Source organism: Lissotriton vulgaris, chromosome 1_2 (genome assembly GCF_964263255.1).
Source record: "Lissotriton vulgaris chromosome 1_2, aLisVul1.2, whole genome shotgun sequence".
Classification (NCBI taxonomy): domain Eukaryota; kingdom Metazoa; phylum Chordata; class Amphibia; order Caudata; family Salamandridae; genus Lissotriton; species Lissotriton vulgaris.
This window is the reverse complement of record NC_141686.1, coordinates 285,753,197-285,768,980: the sequence shown is the minus strand read 5'-3', so window position 1 is coordinate 285,768,980 and position 15,784 is coordinate 285,753,197. Positions and strand designations below refer to the sequence as shown.

General features: G+C 44.9%; 1 protein-coding gene across 1 annotated transcript in view; it reads left to right on the top strand.

Annotated features, from left to right (window-relative positions):
• The window catches only part of CABP4 (calcium binding protein 4), a 53,698-nt gene that overhangs the window by 8,353 nt on the left and 29,561 nt on the right, over positions 1-15,784 (top strand). Inside the window, exon 2 of the mRNA XM_086953762.1 lies at positions 14,198-14,228. Within this exon, the coding sequence (XP_086809888.1) occupies positions 14,198-14,228 (31 nt within the window). The remainder of the gene's footprint in view (positions 1-14,197; positions 14,229-15,784) is intronic.

The following is a 15,784-nucleotide window of genomic DNA, read 5'->3' as shown; positions in this document are numbered from 1 at the left end:
ATAAACCTACATTCAGAGGAGTAGAAAAGACAACCACCTAAGAATAACCACATTTAGGGGCATAAACCGGAACACCTTACCCATGATGCATGAACACATTCAGAGGAGTAATAAGGAGAAACACATGACGCCATAAACATTCAGAGGTGTTAAGAATAGAGCACATGATGCAATAAAATCACATTCAGGGGTGCAGTGCAAGAAGACACATGATGACTAAACATTCAGAGGTGCAGCGCATGGAAAGGAAGACACATAATGCATAAACATTCAGAGGTGCCATAACATAAGTCAATAGCGCAAAAACACACAGTAGGCAATTACTATTTAAAAGCATAGAAATCACATTGCGCCTACACTACATAAGCCACTACCTGTGGCAGTCCCTAGGCCAACTGGCCTTGTGGGGCAAAGATGCCCTGGGTCCAAAGTCAGGGCGCGCTGCCATGCAGCGCCAGTCCAAAGTACAAAAAGCCTAAACGTGGCAGGTGCCCACAAAGTGCTGGGCACCTGGGCATCGCAATAAAATAAACTGCGACAGGGTCCTCACTGACCCTTGGGCGCAAACTGCGCCATGCTGGAGCCACACAGGCTCTGGGACACATACACTGTGCACGTTGGAGCCACACAGGCTCTGGCCAACACTGGTCAAACGTTGGAGCCACACAGGCTCTTAAAAACACATATGGCCCCTCTGAGCCACACAGGCTCTCTAAGACTGCGGGGGTCGTTGGAGTCCCTCACGGGGGACTCGAGCAAAAGAAAATGCGGCAGGGAGCCCCTCAGGCTCTAAATAGGCCAAAATGCCCCCACGAGCCTCTCTCAGGGCTCAAAACTGCAAATGCCCCTGGGGAGCCTCGGGGGCTCGAGCCAACGGTGGGGCGACCCACTGCCATCCGGGGCCGCCCTAGTTGCACCAAAGTTAATTATGCCCTGTCGTTGGAGTCCTTCACGGAGGACTCGAAATCACCACATGCCCCCTGCCCCTCTTGGGGCTCTCAAACGTTGGGGCGACCCGCTGCCAATCGGGGCCGCCCATGAAGCCTTCATGGCTTCCTTCACACAAGCAGCGCGAACTTGCGCTACTGCGGGGGGGGGGGGCGGACACCGGCAATGTGTCCCGGCGCCCCTCCCCTGCTCCATTCTGCCCAGCCCCAGCCCAGACTCACCGGGCTCTCCTCTGCGGGGCTCATCCGGGCGGCGGCTCCTTCTTCTGGCCAGCGCAGGGCTCCTCTTCCACCACGGAGCCCCGCCGGCCCGCTCCGACGTTCTCGGCTGCTCTCCTCTCGCTGCAGGGCTCCCTCCGCTCACGGGAGCCCTGTAAGCCGGCATCACTCGTCCTTCTTCTTCTCCCCCGGGCAGCTTCTCTCCTCTCGGGCTGCGGGGGCGGGACTTCCGGCCGGCCGCGACCGGATTGGTCGGCCGGCCAAGCGCTTCCGGGTCACCGCGGGCAGCGCGGCGGCCCCTCTCTAGCTAGGCAGGCGGGGAGGCATTTAAAGTAGCGGCAATACCGAAAAAGTACCAATAAGCGAGGTGGGCACTCGCAATGTAAATAAAGCGCTCCTAGCGCTACATGACGACCCACAGCGCTCCCAGGAGCAGGAATAAAAGCGCTCTTAAGCGCCAAAGGAAATCCAAAGCGCTCCCTGCGCCAAGAAAGACGAATCCAGCGCTCCCAAGCGCTATAGCCAAGAAAAAGCACTTCAAGGTGCTTAGGGGGGCAGAAAGTTCAGCAAAGTCCCCCCCTCAGCCCAGGCAAGGCAGAGGGGTCCCCTCCAGAAGTCCTCCAGGCATCCAGGGGCTGGGCAGCGCCCGCTCCTGGTAGATTCAAGTCAGAAACAAGAACCTTTTGGAAGGGGATACAACCCCTTCTTATACAGTGCAAAACCTTTGAAGTTCTTTGAAGTCCTTTGAAGCAGGCAGTGTGAGAACCAGCTGGACTGGTTTAGAGGGAAGTCCCCTTCAGTATCAGGGACAGAGGTGTCAGTCGCCCAGCGGGAGGTGGAGCCAGCTTTGTAGTTACACAGGAACAGCCCTTCACTATCAGGTGCCATCTCCTCCCACTTCCCTGGCAGCAGATGCTGCCTTTCATCCATGGGCTGACTCAGACAACCTCCTGGGCTCTCCAGCCCCTGTCATCCTCAAACCAGACAGTCAATCCACAAGCAGGCCCATGCACTCTGGGCCAGGCTCACCAGCCAATCACACGCTAGCACCAACTTGCACAAATATGCCAACTTCCAAAAGTAGGACTTCTAGACTAGACACAGCCATGTCTCATACATCATTTTGCAGCATTCACTCTCACGAGTTGATACATACCAAACTCGCCCCTGCACTCCCCACACATCAGGAACTACCATGGGCATACATACTCCCCATTCATTCCTATGGGAGGGCAGGTCACTCACCATTCATCCACAGAGAGCTCAAGCACTTTACACTGTACCACAGTGAAAAAGTGCGCAGAGGCCTAAAATCACCAATACCAGGTTCCATAAATAGGCTAGGAAAACGCAAAAAGTCTAGGGGTGAACCTGCCTAATGGGCCGGGTCCAACACCATTCATAACCCTAAACTCCACCCACCCCTGAACCATAAAAGCCAATCCTACCCCTAAACTCCACCCACCCCTGAACCATAAAAGCCAATCCTACCCCTAAACTCCACCCATCCCAGAACCATAAAAGCCAATCCTACCCCTAAACTCCACCCATCCCAGAACCATAAAAGCCAATCCTACCCCTAAACTCCACCCACCCCTGAACCATAAAAGCCAATCCTACCCCTAAACTCCACCCATCCCAGAACCATAAAAGCCAATCCTACCACTAAACTCCACCCACCCCTGAACAATAAAGCCATTCATAACCCTAAACTCCACCCACCCCTGAACCATAAAAGCCAATCCTACCCCTAAACTCCACCCACCCCTGAACCATAAAAGCTAATCCTACCCCTAAACTCCACCCATCCCAGAACCATAAAAGCCAATCCTACCACTAAACTCCACCCACCCCTGAACAATAAAGCCATTCATAACCCTAAACTCCACCCACCCCTGAACCATAAAAGCCAATCCTACCCCTAAACTCCACCCACCCCTGAACCATAAAAGCCAATCCTACCCCTAAACTCCACCCATCCCAGAACCATAAAAGCCAATCCTACCCCTAAACTCCACCCATCCCAGAACCATAAAAGCCAATCCTACCCCTAAACTCCACCCACCCCATAACCATAAAAGCCAATCCTACCCCTAAACTCCACCCATCCCAGAACCATAAAAGCCAATCCTACCACTAAACTCCACCCACCCCTGAACAATAAAGCCATTCATAACCCTAAACTCCACCCACCCCTGAACCATAAAAGCCAATCCTACCCCTAAACTCCACCCACCCCTGAACCATAAAAGCCAATCCTACCCCTAAACTCCACCCATCCCAGAACCATAAAAGCCAATCCTACCACTAAACTCCACCCACCCCTGAACAATAAAGCCATTCATAACCCTAAACTCCACCCACCCCTGAACCATAAAAGCCAATCCTACCCCTAAACTCCACCCACCCCTGAACCATAAAAGCCAATCCTACCCCTAAACTCCACCCATCCCAGAACCATAAAAGCCAATCCTACCACTAAACTCCACCCATCCCTGAACCATAAAAGAAATCCTTACCACCCGTAAACACCCCCATCCCTGATCTCCAAAAGCCCCTCACCCCCTCTAAACTCCACTCATCCCTGAGCCTAAAAGTTCCTTTCTCCATTTTAACTCCACCCATCCCTCACCACCTGAAACTCCACACATTCTTGAACCCTTAAACTCTTTCCGCCCATAAACTCCACCCATTCCGGACCACTGAGAGGGGCACTATGTGGGAGCTCATAACAGAAGTATGCTGTGAAGGTCGCAATAGGGTGGTATTGACTGAAAGTCAGGTGGAGCATCACAGTGAAGGACAAAAGCGGGGGTCGAACCTGTCTAGAACTGCCCTCAAGAAGCAGGAACGGAAGTCTAGAACTGCTCTCCAGAACTAGAAACAGAAGTCTAGAACTGCCCTCCAGAACCAGGAACTGAAGTCTAGAACTGCCCTCCAGAACCAGGAACTAAAGTATAGAACTGCCCTCCAGAACCAGGAACTGAAGTCTAGAACTGCCCTCCAGGAACTGAAGTCTAGAACTGCCCTCCAGAACCAGGAACTGAAGTCTAGTACTGCCATCCAGAACTAGATGCATTATTCATATGTGAGTATAGAACTGACCACAGTATTCAGACCTGTCGGGTCATTGCATAGAACTTGTCCAGAGTATTCAGACCTGTCAGGTTGTTGCATAGAATTGACCACAGTATTCATGGGTTCTCACTCTGCAACTCTGGGCATTAAGCTTGCTTAATCTCCACAACGGCCCCCCTGCGGCGGGATGCCTGGCTTTCACCTTGGGGATGCCCTGTAGGGGCTATCTCACAGGGAAAAGCCAGGACGGGTTCCCAATGCAAGCGCCGGGAAACCTCCGGGTAGCTGTGCGCTCAATAAATGTAATAATAATAATAATAATTCAGACCTGTCAGGTCACTATATAGAACTGACCACAGTATTCAGATCTGTCGGTCGTTGCATAGAACTGACCACAGTATTCAGACCTGTCAGGTTGTTGCATAGAATTGACCACAGTATTCAGACCTGTCAGGTCAGTATATAGAACTGACCACAGTATTCAGATCTGTCGGTCGTTGCATAGAACTGACCACAGTATTCAGACCTGTCAGGTTGTTGCATAGAATTGACCACAGTATTCAGACCTGTCAGGTCAGTATATAGAACTGACCACAGTATTCAGACCTGTCGGGTCAGTATATAGAACTGACCACAGAATTCAGACCTATCGGGTAAGTATATAGAACTGACCACAGTATTCAGACCTGTTGGGTCATTGAATAGAACTGACCACAATATTCAGACCTTTCGGGTCGTTGTATAGAACTGACAACAGTATTCAGACCTGTCGGGTCAGTATATAGAACTGACCACAGAATTCAGACCTATCGGGTAAGTATATAGAACTGACCACAGTATTCAGACCTGTTGGGTCATTGTATAGAACTGACCACAGTATTCAGACCTGTTGGGTCATTGTACAGAATTGCCCGCAGTATTCAGACCTGTCGGTCTTTATATAGAACTGACAATAGTATGCAGACCTGTAGGTCATTATATAGAACTGACAATAGTATGCAGACCTGTAGGTCATTATTTAGAACTTCCCACAGTATTCAGACCTGTCGGTCTTTGTGTAGAACTGACCAGAGTTCTCAGACCTGTAGGGTCATTGTATAGAACAGACCAGAGTATTCAGACCTGTCGGGTCGTTAATTAGAACTGGCCACAATACTCAGACCTGTCGGGTCAGTATAAAGAACTGACCTCATTATTCAGACCTGTTGGGTCATTGTATAGAACTGACCACAGCATTCAGACCTGTCTGTTCATTGTACAGAACTGACCACAGCATTCAGACCTGTCGGGTCAATGTATAGAATTGCCCACAGTACTCAGACCTGTCGGGTTATTGTATAGAACAGACCAGAGTATTCAGACCTGTCGGGTCATTGTATGGAACTGACCGCAGTATTCAGACCTGTCGGTCGTTGTATAGAACTGACCACAGTATTCAGACCTGTTGGGTCGTTGTATAGAACTGGCCACAGTATTCAGACCTGTCGGGTCAGTATATAGAACTGACCACAATATTCAGACCTGTCAGGTCGTTGTATAGAACTGGCCACAGTATTCAGACCTGTCGGGTCGTTGTATAGAACTGACCACAGTATTCAGACCTGTCGGGTCAGTATATAGAACTGACCACAGTATTCAGACCTGTTGGGTCGTTGTATAGAACTGATCACAGTATTTAGACCTGTCTGGTCATTGGCAGTTTGGCAGAGCAGCACCACCACCATGAATCAGTGGTGTTTCAATTCCAAAAAACTTCCAGTTATTGCCACCCCATTTAGAGTAGAAAACTGAATGGGTTTCTGCCGGAAACCTCTGACCTGAGGCCCATCTGGCACAGGCCGTCAGGTCACAGTGATGGTTGCTTCACCCTATTAGGGTGGGTCGACAGATTTCCCTATCAAGACCGGCACAAAACCACAGAGGACACCCCAAATAAAAATGTACAGTACGACAAAGCGGAAAGTAAACTAAACACAGCAAAATATTCCCGCTCCCCCTCGTAATCATATATTGAGAAACTGACCCCATTTGGTGGAACAGATGATTGATACACCTTCTTCAGGACCTGACATGAATTTGCCTCTTTGTTCGAAGCCAGTGGCGTTTGATCTAGCCTAGTTCCGTGCCTCCCCACTTATCACATCAGAAGAAACTCTTGCTAGCTTTCATGTTGCACCTGTTATAAATTATAAATGCAGGACCACAATGTTAGTCTAAATGTGTACGCAGCGGAACGCAATTCTCCTGCATACACATTCAGGACATTCGGACTGTCTTTGCAGTCCTGCATTAACAAATTATAACAGGTACAACATGAAAGATAGCGAGAATTTCTTACGATGCTGTAAGTGCAGAGGCACAGAACCAGGCTAGATCGAACACCACTGGCTTTGAGGAATAAGGAGAATGTATGTTAGGTCCTGAAGAAGGTGGTATTAATGAACTATTCCACTGAAACTTGTACTGACCAAGTGTGAAGTTCCCCTGGCCAAGACACAACTGCTGTGGAAGATAACAAGATTGTTCTCCAAGTTCAATTTAATTCTTTATTGTTTGAGTAATTAAAATCTTACAATATAGTAAAAATAATTTCTACTAACAAAAGTCCAGCAAAACAAATTATAGTAATATGAATACATAAATCAGTCATTCTTATTATTAAAGATAGCAGACTTAATAGTTCTGACTTCATAATACAATTTACATATTATATACATCCTATATTACATCTCAATTTGATTTTGCTGGTCTAACACCGTTCTTATTAATAATAAAAACTTTACAAAAGCAGAGTTCATTGTTATATCGTCTGAATGCAGACATCTTATCAGTGCTAGTCTACAAGACTGTATTCCTCAGGAATTAAAACGCCGATTGAGTATAGATTTTCTTTCAGCTTTAAGTTTTGGAGATATACATAGCAAATGAATAATATTCTCTTTTCCCATTTTGCATAAGCGACAGTGGATCAATTCCATTTATCTAAGCCAAGGCATTACACAACATGAGCCGGGGAAGACACCAAAACGAGCTTTTATAAAAATATTATTTTGCATCAGAGACCATGGAGGTTCAAAATATGATCGGACTCTCACTTTCGTATACCCAGTCATTAAAAACCATGCATGCTTTCTTTTTGCAAAAGAATCTTTATCAATATACATTGATAGGTGTTTTGTTATTTTATGAATAGATTTTTTAATGAATCTGTAGTTAATGGCATATCCCAGATCGAATTTGCTGAGTATTCATCTAAAGCGGTGTGTAAATACTTCCAGAACTGAGACTTCTGATTTGATTGTTTAATTCCTGCCATAACAGATTGGACATTTGATTTACATTATCCATTTTTTTACATACATTGATAAATTGGCCTTTTTGTGCAATTAGCTGATTAGTTAACCCAAATTCCAATCTAATCTGTGCAGGTGATGCATTTTGTGGAATATAAAAAAGTGATTTGAACATTTTTGTCACAGCATTATTGATGATTATAGAATCTTTTCCACACAGTGCTTCACTGCCATACATTAGCATTGGCAATAATTTTGCAGATATTACTTTCAAAAACGATAGGTAACTCAGCCCACCTAATGACTTCTGCAAGATTCTGAATGTTGTTAATAGGATTATAGCTCTCCTTTGCATACCAACCTAATGTGGATGAAATGTTCCTTTATCATCAAATAGTACTCCCAGGTATTTGTATGATCTTACTTGATCTAATTGCAATTTATCAAGGAGCCATTTATGCTTATTATTTGGCCTTAGATTTTTGTTAACCTTCATAATTTTTGTCTTGGTTTTGTTTATAACCATTCCATTTGATTGTGAATACCTTGATATCCTATTTATCAGGCGTTGCAGCCCGACCTGTGTTTGATTTAATAGGCTAACATCGTCTGCATATAACAGATTTGATATCTGAGTACTAGCTAATTTTGGAGAAAAGGCATTCTCTTCATCCAGCGCTTGTGTTAGGTCTGATAAGAACAGTTTAACCCGTTGCCTGCTGATGACGGAACCGCTCCGTCATCAGCTGCGGTGGCGCTGTGCTGATGACGGAGCGGTTCCGTCATGGCCGGCTCGGAGCGCCTGCGCGGCGCGAATTCCACGCCTGCCCTGAGCGTTCCATTGAGCGGGGCGGGCCATGACGGAACCGCTCCGTCATAAGCACAGCGCCACCGACGCTGGTGACGGAGCGGTTCCGTCACCAGCAGACGGTCGCCGCGCGGCCGCCCCACCCCCTTAGCACTGCGGCGGAATAGCCGCCGCAGTGAAGGGGTTAAAAAGCAATGGGGCCAAAACACACCCTTGGTTTAGGCCCATAGAAGTTGGCATTTCCTTCGTTACACACAAACCATCTCCCATCTGAACTCTAACCCGTGTATTTGAATAGAGCAATTGGATTGATATTAAGACGAAGGGTGGGATACCTTGTGCTTCCAGCTTTTACCAAAGTAGTTGTCTGTGTAAACAATCGAAAGCTGATTTAAAGTCCACAAAACACAAATACAGTGATTGTTTCTATGCAATGTATTTATCCATTAATACTGATAACACTAATATATTTGTTGTGGTACCTAATCCTTGTATAAACCCTGTTTGATTTGGTAGAATTATCTGTTTCTCCTTTGCCAATACAAATAGTTTTGATAGTAGGACTCCTGCAAATAATTTGGCATCAGCGTCTTGTAAGGTAATTAATCGATAATTTCCAGGATGTGCCCAATCACCTTTTTATATATTGGTGATATTAATGACCCCTTTCATGTTTAGTTTATTATTGATATCTTGACAATTTCATTAAATACCTTTGTGAGGTATTCTGCCCATAAAACCGTGCTTTCCTTATATAGTGCAAATGGATTGCCATTAGGACCAGGAGCACCATCTTTTTGTTTTCAAATTAGTTTGCATACTTAATTTTTTTTATCAATTTCTTGGTCCCAATCCTTTCTTGTCATATCTATCACAATCACATTGGTCCCAATCCTTTCTTGTCATATCTATCACATTCACACAGGCTTCCTATTGGTTAATTTCCCAGTTGGTACTTAGCTGTGCTGTCAAGAATCTTATCCAATCTTCTACACTTAATGTGGATGACACATCTGTTTCAATAGGTTGTGATAAACCATTTATCATTTCTCAGAAATCCCTTGAGTTTGATTGTTTAATTGTGTACAGCACCTTAGCCCAGAGATTGTGCTTTGCTTGACTTGTTTCATCCTAGATTAACTTCTGCAGGATATGATGAATACTTTTTAAGTTAGAACGTAAAACCATATCATTTGGGCATTTTTTTATCTGTCACCGAAGGCTATTACGTGATCTTCTCAGATCCGCGTAGGGTGAGATATTTTGATTGTATTACTTGCTTCACTTTGCCTCTTTTTGTATTTCTTATATTGGGCTTTTGACACATACATTTTAACTAGTTTTTGAATCAAATACGCCAATCTTTCCTTTACAGACAAAGATTCCTCTTCAAAGCATTCTTTAACCAATTTTTGATCCAGTTTGTTGGTAGCTTCTTTGGAGTCTTCTTTACAGTTTAGTCTCCTATAATTCTTTGTTACTGTCTGCCCGGGTACAGTTGCATACGTTTTATGTAGTATACAGTGTAGCTTTTTAAGTATTTGCTAGCTATTATCGCCAATGGTCAATTTCTCCATATGGAAGGATGTTATCTTGTTAAAAATATTCAAAGATGCTATTGTGTAATCGATTCTTGATTAGTTACTACGTGAATGATATGTCCTTTCTGGAGGTGTGTCTTGTGGAAGCCTCCCATTTAAAATTCCTAATCCCATCGCTTCTAAATCTTTAAGGAAGGTTAATGCTATTTTACTTTGTGTGGTACTAATTACCGCAGGTATTGTTTGCTGAGGGATTGCCCATAAATAATCCTGTTGCTGGATTATGTTGTCTCTTTAACAGGGCATAAATAGATTTAGGTTAAAGTCCCCTGATATAATATATTAAGTGAATGGGTCCTCAATCATTTGCTGTAATAAGAAACTGATAGGAATAGTGCTCATGTTCTTCCTTGAGCTTGCTGTAGGGTGTATATATAAGTTTATTAATAATAATTATTTAGATTTATTGTTTTCCATATACTGTAGCTTTACTGCTAATAGATTCATAATCACTTGCTCATGCTCCACTTTCAAGTCTAAGGCAATAAATGTTGCCAGGCCCCCACTGGGGGGTATACAACCTTTACAACAAATCTTTTACCACGCACTACCATTACAACGCAGTCATTACAACGCAAACCATTACAACACATTGCGCTGGGGGGCGCTCTAGGATAGGGAACAAGTTTAATTTACTATCCAACACCTTCCCTAGTGTCCAGGGGTACTGGAGTTGGAATAGTAAATTAAACTATTCACTAGCCAGCACCCCAAAGCGCTACGCGTTGTAATGGTATGCGCTGTAAAAACCGCGTTGTAAAGGTATGCGTGCTAAAAGTATGCGTTGTAACGTCATACATCCCCACTGGGGCGTCCATATTTGTTTTGTTTGTTTGCCGGCTCAAAATATCCTCTGTAACCTTCAAGCATTACGGAGTTTGTCGACCAAGTTTGCTGTAAAAATATAATCTGATAGTTGTTTGACATTGAGGCCAGATATGCATTTTTTATTTTTAAATGTACCCCATAAATATTCCATTAGCAAAGTTTTCGGGATTCACTATATTTATGTGAAGTAGTGTGGCTCACTGGTTAGAGGCGGCAGACCCGAGAGCAGAGGACGGCCCGGGACCAGGGTTCGATTCCCGGCGCGGCAGGTTTCTGGACCAGGGTCAGCGGACTCGATAATTCTCTCGCCTCGGTGCCCACTCTGATCAGCGATCACACTCGGCAACTCTGGGCATTAGCTTGCCTCATCTTCACTAACGGCCCCACCAGACCGCCGGGGATGCCTGGTCTCACCCTGGAGATACCCATTAAAGGGACCATCTCTAAGGGAAGCCAGGAAGGGTTTCGCAGCGGTCGAAGTGCCTTGGGACCCTACGGGTAAGTAGTGCGCTATATAAATGCCAATACATTTACATTTACATTTATATTTTTCCTCCTTAGGTCTTCTTGGTTCATTCTGTCATTGTTGGCTTTATCCATGAAGGGCCATTGTAATCCAGTTTTCATTTAATCTAATTGGCTTTTCTATTTTAAATTGGTTCATTATCAATATTGCTGATTTATCCATTTTGCTATGGGATTTTTTAATATTGAAAAAACCTGATGATTTGTATTTTTCTGTTGGAGGTTCGGGCTCTCATTTATAGTAAACTAGCAGCCCGTCCCGACGTTGTCCGGGTATGAATTGCTGCCGGCCAGTAACATATTGTTTTGTAGGATTTCGTTTTGATAGCATTTCTTATCTGTGACAGGCCTGTGAAACGCTCCGATTCACAGTGCACTGCTGATGCACTTAAGAGTGCGCGTTCAGTAGTGTGTGAACTCGAGTTTCCCTACTTTATTTTTCCTTGCAATATTATATAGCGCAAACTCGACAACATGGCATGAGCCCAATTTACATTACAGAAGAACACATTCATTTGTGGTAGGCACGGGGAGACAAAGCGATTTGCCTGGAATCACAGGATGTTGAGCTGATGCCGAGATTCGAACGTAGCTCCCCAGCTCTAAAGTTCGCAATTCTAGAACTTGTGGCGGGAGGTGTGTCTAAAAGTGTATGTCGGTGCTGGCCATCAATGAGAGAGACCTGTGCATTTTTCAAATCGGTGGTGAAAAAATATGAATGTGGTTGCTGGAGATGTGGGCCGCCATGCCACCAATGTACTTACCGGGAGAGGGTAAACGCCCATTATTCCGTAAATTTCTTTCTGCATACCATCACTCCGCATACTTTCATTACAAAAGTACCATGACTCCGCAATGCCATTATAACGCATGGCATTACATTTTATATGCTTTTACTACACATACATTTACAACAAAATTCGTTATAAATGCATGAATGGTAAAAGCATGTTTTTTTTAATGTTTGGATAAGGTAAGAATGGGTATAGGGGTATATGTTTTGGGGTACTGAGGTATATGTTCTGGGGTGTTTGGGTATTTTGAGGGTTCAGATATAGTTTTGGGTTATGGGGTGCAGGGGTAGTTTTAGGGTTTAGGGGTAGGTATGGGTTTTGGGGTTTAGGGGTATTTTTAGGGTTCAGGGCTAGGTTTGGGTTTTGGGGTATATGGGTATTTTAAGGGTGCAGAGCTAGGTTTGGGTTTTGGGGTACCGGGATATTTTAAGGGTTCAGGGCTAGGTTTGGGTTTTGGGGTACAGGAGTATTTTAGGGTTCAGGGGTAGGTTTGGGTTTTGGGGTACAGGGGTATTTTTAGGGTTCAGGGCTAGGTTTGGGTTTTGGGGTACAGGGGTATTTTTAGGGTTCAGGGGTATGTTTAGGTTTTGAGGGACAGGGGTATTTATCGGGTTCAGGGCTAGGTTTGGGTTTTGGGGTACAGGGGTATTTTAAGTTTTTAGGGATAGGTTTGAGTTTTGGGGTACAGGGTATATTTATAGGGTTAAGATGGGTTAGTGTTTAAGGGTGTTTGGGTATTTTAAGGAGTAAGGGTGGGTTATGATTATGGGGTGCAGGGGTATTTAAAGGGAGCAGGGTGGACACCTGGGGCTGGGATGTACAGAACCTGGGAAGAAAAAACAATGAAATATTGGGCACAACGCTCGCTTTTTTTTCATAATCCCACGCCTCGCACACGCCCACCCACCCCCAGCACACGCCCACAGCACACGATATGAGACATGGCATGTAGGGCGGAACATACCACACGCCCTCAGCGTTTGTCACGCCCACAGCACAAAGCAGACACGCCCACAAGGGACTACTTTGCTGGCACAGTTCTTTTACCTTTTAAATGTATATGGTGGGCATCTGCATAGCCTATGTCCTTCTGCTGCAACTGCTCTTTCCAACGCAGTATTGGGTGTTGTGATTGGTGCTGTGGTTCCTAAGATTACCCGCCTCAAAGGTTTGGGCTCTCTCTTTATTATATTAGCATAGATGTGTCTAAGTTGTGCCTATAGAAATTTCTTGGGGGGATGTTGATAGATGTTGAATGAATGTATAAGGTTCTATGTGTGGTGTGCAGGGTGTTGATTGGCTGTAGGGAAGGAAGTTGTATTTTGTATGTCATATTTATGATGAATTTAGAGATGCATTGTAATATTTGATGAAAAGTTGTATATAATGTATAATGACGGATTTGTGGTGCATTTTGGCAATTTGAAAAACTAAATTATGAGAAATGAAAGAAAAGAAATTGACTTAAGAGAATGGGGTCAGTTTCAAAATATAGGATTAACTCCCTATAGAAGGAATACAGGTGAGCGGTAATTTGTTGTTGTATTCAGTTAACTGCCAAGACCACCTTGGAAAACATGGCAGTCCCAACAGGGCAAATTACTCAATAGCCCCCATGTGCAGAGACAAAACTCCCTGTGGTCCTGGCCAGTGATGTTCTGTTTTGGAAGAGCAGACTCCTACTTTGGAAGTTTCTTCTTGAAAAACAAAATAACTTGCAAAGCAGGAGCAACAAACATATTTTCACATGAACACCCATCACACTGCTGGTTGTTTGGAAGGCATAGAGGCCTGTAAGGGACAGGAGATCCATAAATACGGCCTGCAGTCCTTCCACAGAGGGGAGCTCAGCCCTGGCCTCTGCTGACCTGGTGGCATGCAAGCTGACCACCAGGGTCTAAATGATGCTGTTAGCCTAGAAATGGGACACAGTGAAGTCACTGGTTTCATATGTTATGCTTCTTCCTGTGGATCCCTTTGTGTTTTCCCCAGTCGCGGCTCCCTTCCCAGCTGTGAAATTTGTCCCCCTCTGGGACTGTGCCACAATCCTGTATACTCTGTATAAAGCCACCTTCTCTCTGTCATTTCCTTTCTGCTGCTGTAGGAGCGGGAGCTGGCCCCAGAAGAGATGGACGGTAAGTCTCTGGCATTTGAACTTTAACCTTTTACCCTGACCCTTGGGAATGAGCGATATTGTATTGTACTGTACTGCAACATTTATTTAGTGCCTACTGCCCCTATGTGGGTTGATGAAGTGCTTGAATTCCCGCGTAGCACACTACACAGTGTACCATGTGTTTTTGGAAGTGTGCTGTCTTTGTTTTGATCATATGTGTTTCCAAGTCATGCATGATGAGTACTGAGGTGTGATTAGCGTGCTATGGGGCACAGCGCTTAGCAATGTGACGGACGAAGAAGTGCGAGGGAGAGGCTCACAGGTTGTAGTTTTCAGTAAACTGGGTTGTCTATTCTGAGATTTTTAGTTTAATGTTTATGGTCCTGTGCATAGGTTGGAGGGAGAAATGGCGGAGAGATTTGTTGAGATAGGTTTTGCATCCCATTTCTGATTGATTATGTGAGATGTCAAGAAGTGGTCATAGTATGTGGCTTGTTGGGATCTGCAGTCCTAGGCTAAATTAAATTCCTCCATTGCCCAGTGGCACATGCTTGATCTCGTCAGTCGTCAGTAATTCCATGTCGGTTCAGCTGGTATGGGTGGCTGATTGCTGTGGACTGGTACTCAACTCTGTGATGGGCATGACCCATAGCAGTTTTGTCTTATGTGAGTGTAAAAGTGTCAAGCATTAAAAGTGAATTACTAGGCATCTTTATGAATAGGTTGACCGCACGATCGCTGAATTATGGATGTATGCAGGTACAACGCATACCGTTGCAACGCGTACCTTTACGACGCAGGTTTAACAACGCAAGTCGTTACAACGACTTGCGTTGGGGGGCGCTGGATAGTGAATATTTTAATTTACTATTCCAACTCCAGTCCCCGTGGATAGTAGGGAAGGTGTTGGATAGTAAATTAAACTATCCCCTATCCTAGAGCGCCCGCCAGCGAAAGTCGTTGTAACGACTTTTGTTGTAAATCCTGCGTTGTAACGGTACCGAGTTGTAACGGTTCCGTTGTAAAGGATGTTTCCCCTGCATTATGCTGTTATTGTGGGCCAGGATGATTATATACACGCTTGGCCAGTACAAAATGCAGGGATCAGAGAGCTGTTCAGAATGGTAGACATTAAGAGAGAAAAGCAATTGAGAAGTGATACAAAACTTTAATTTTCACAAATGAAATGCAGCCTTTTACTCTGGCGACCGAAGGCCTGTTAGAGTGTGTTACATGCAGGATGCATGGGTTTGCCTGAGGGGAGCATTAACAGTGCAACACAAGCGCATGCACAAGGGCGTAGCTTCAGAGGGTTTGTTTTTTTTGGGGTGTTTTTCTGATAAATATTTGTGTGCAGGGGCTTTCAGTCAGGTATGGTGAGGCGTCTGTCAGATTTTACCAGGAATTTTTACATACCCACTGACAAAAAACACATATACACACTCTCTGTTTTGAAAGTCCTAAAAAATGTTAGTTATTTTACAAAATATTATGTTTTCTCTCACTTAGTACTCCTACCAATCCACACACCTCTCCCTTTCTACTGCCCTTAAGCCCCCCTCATGCACCCTGAAT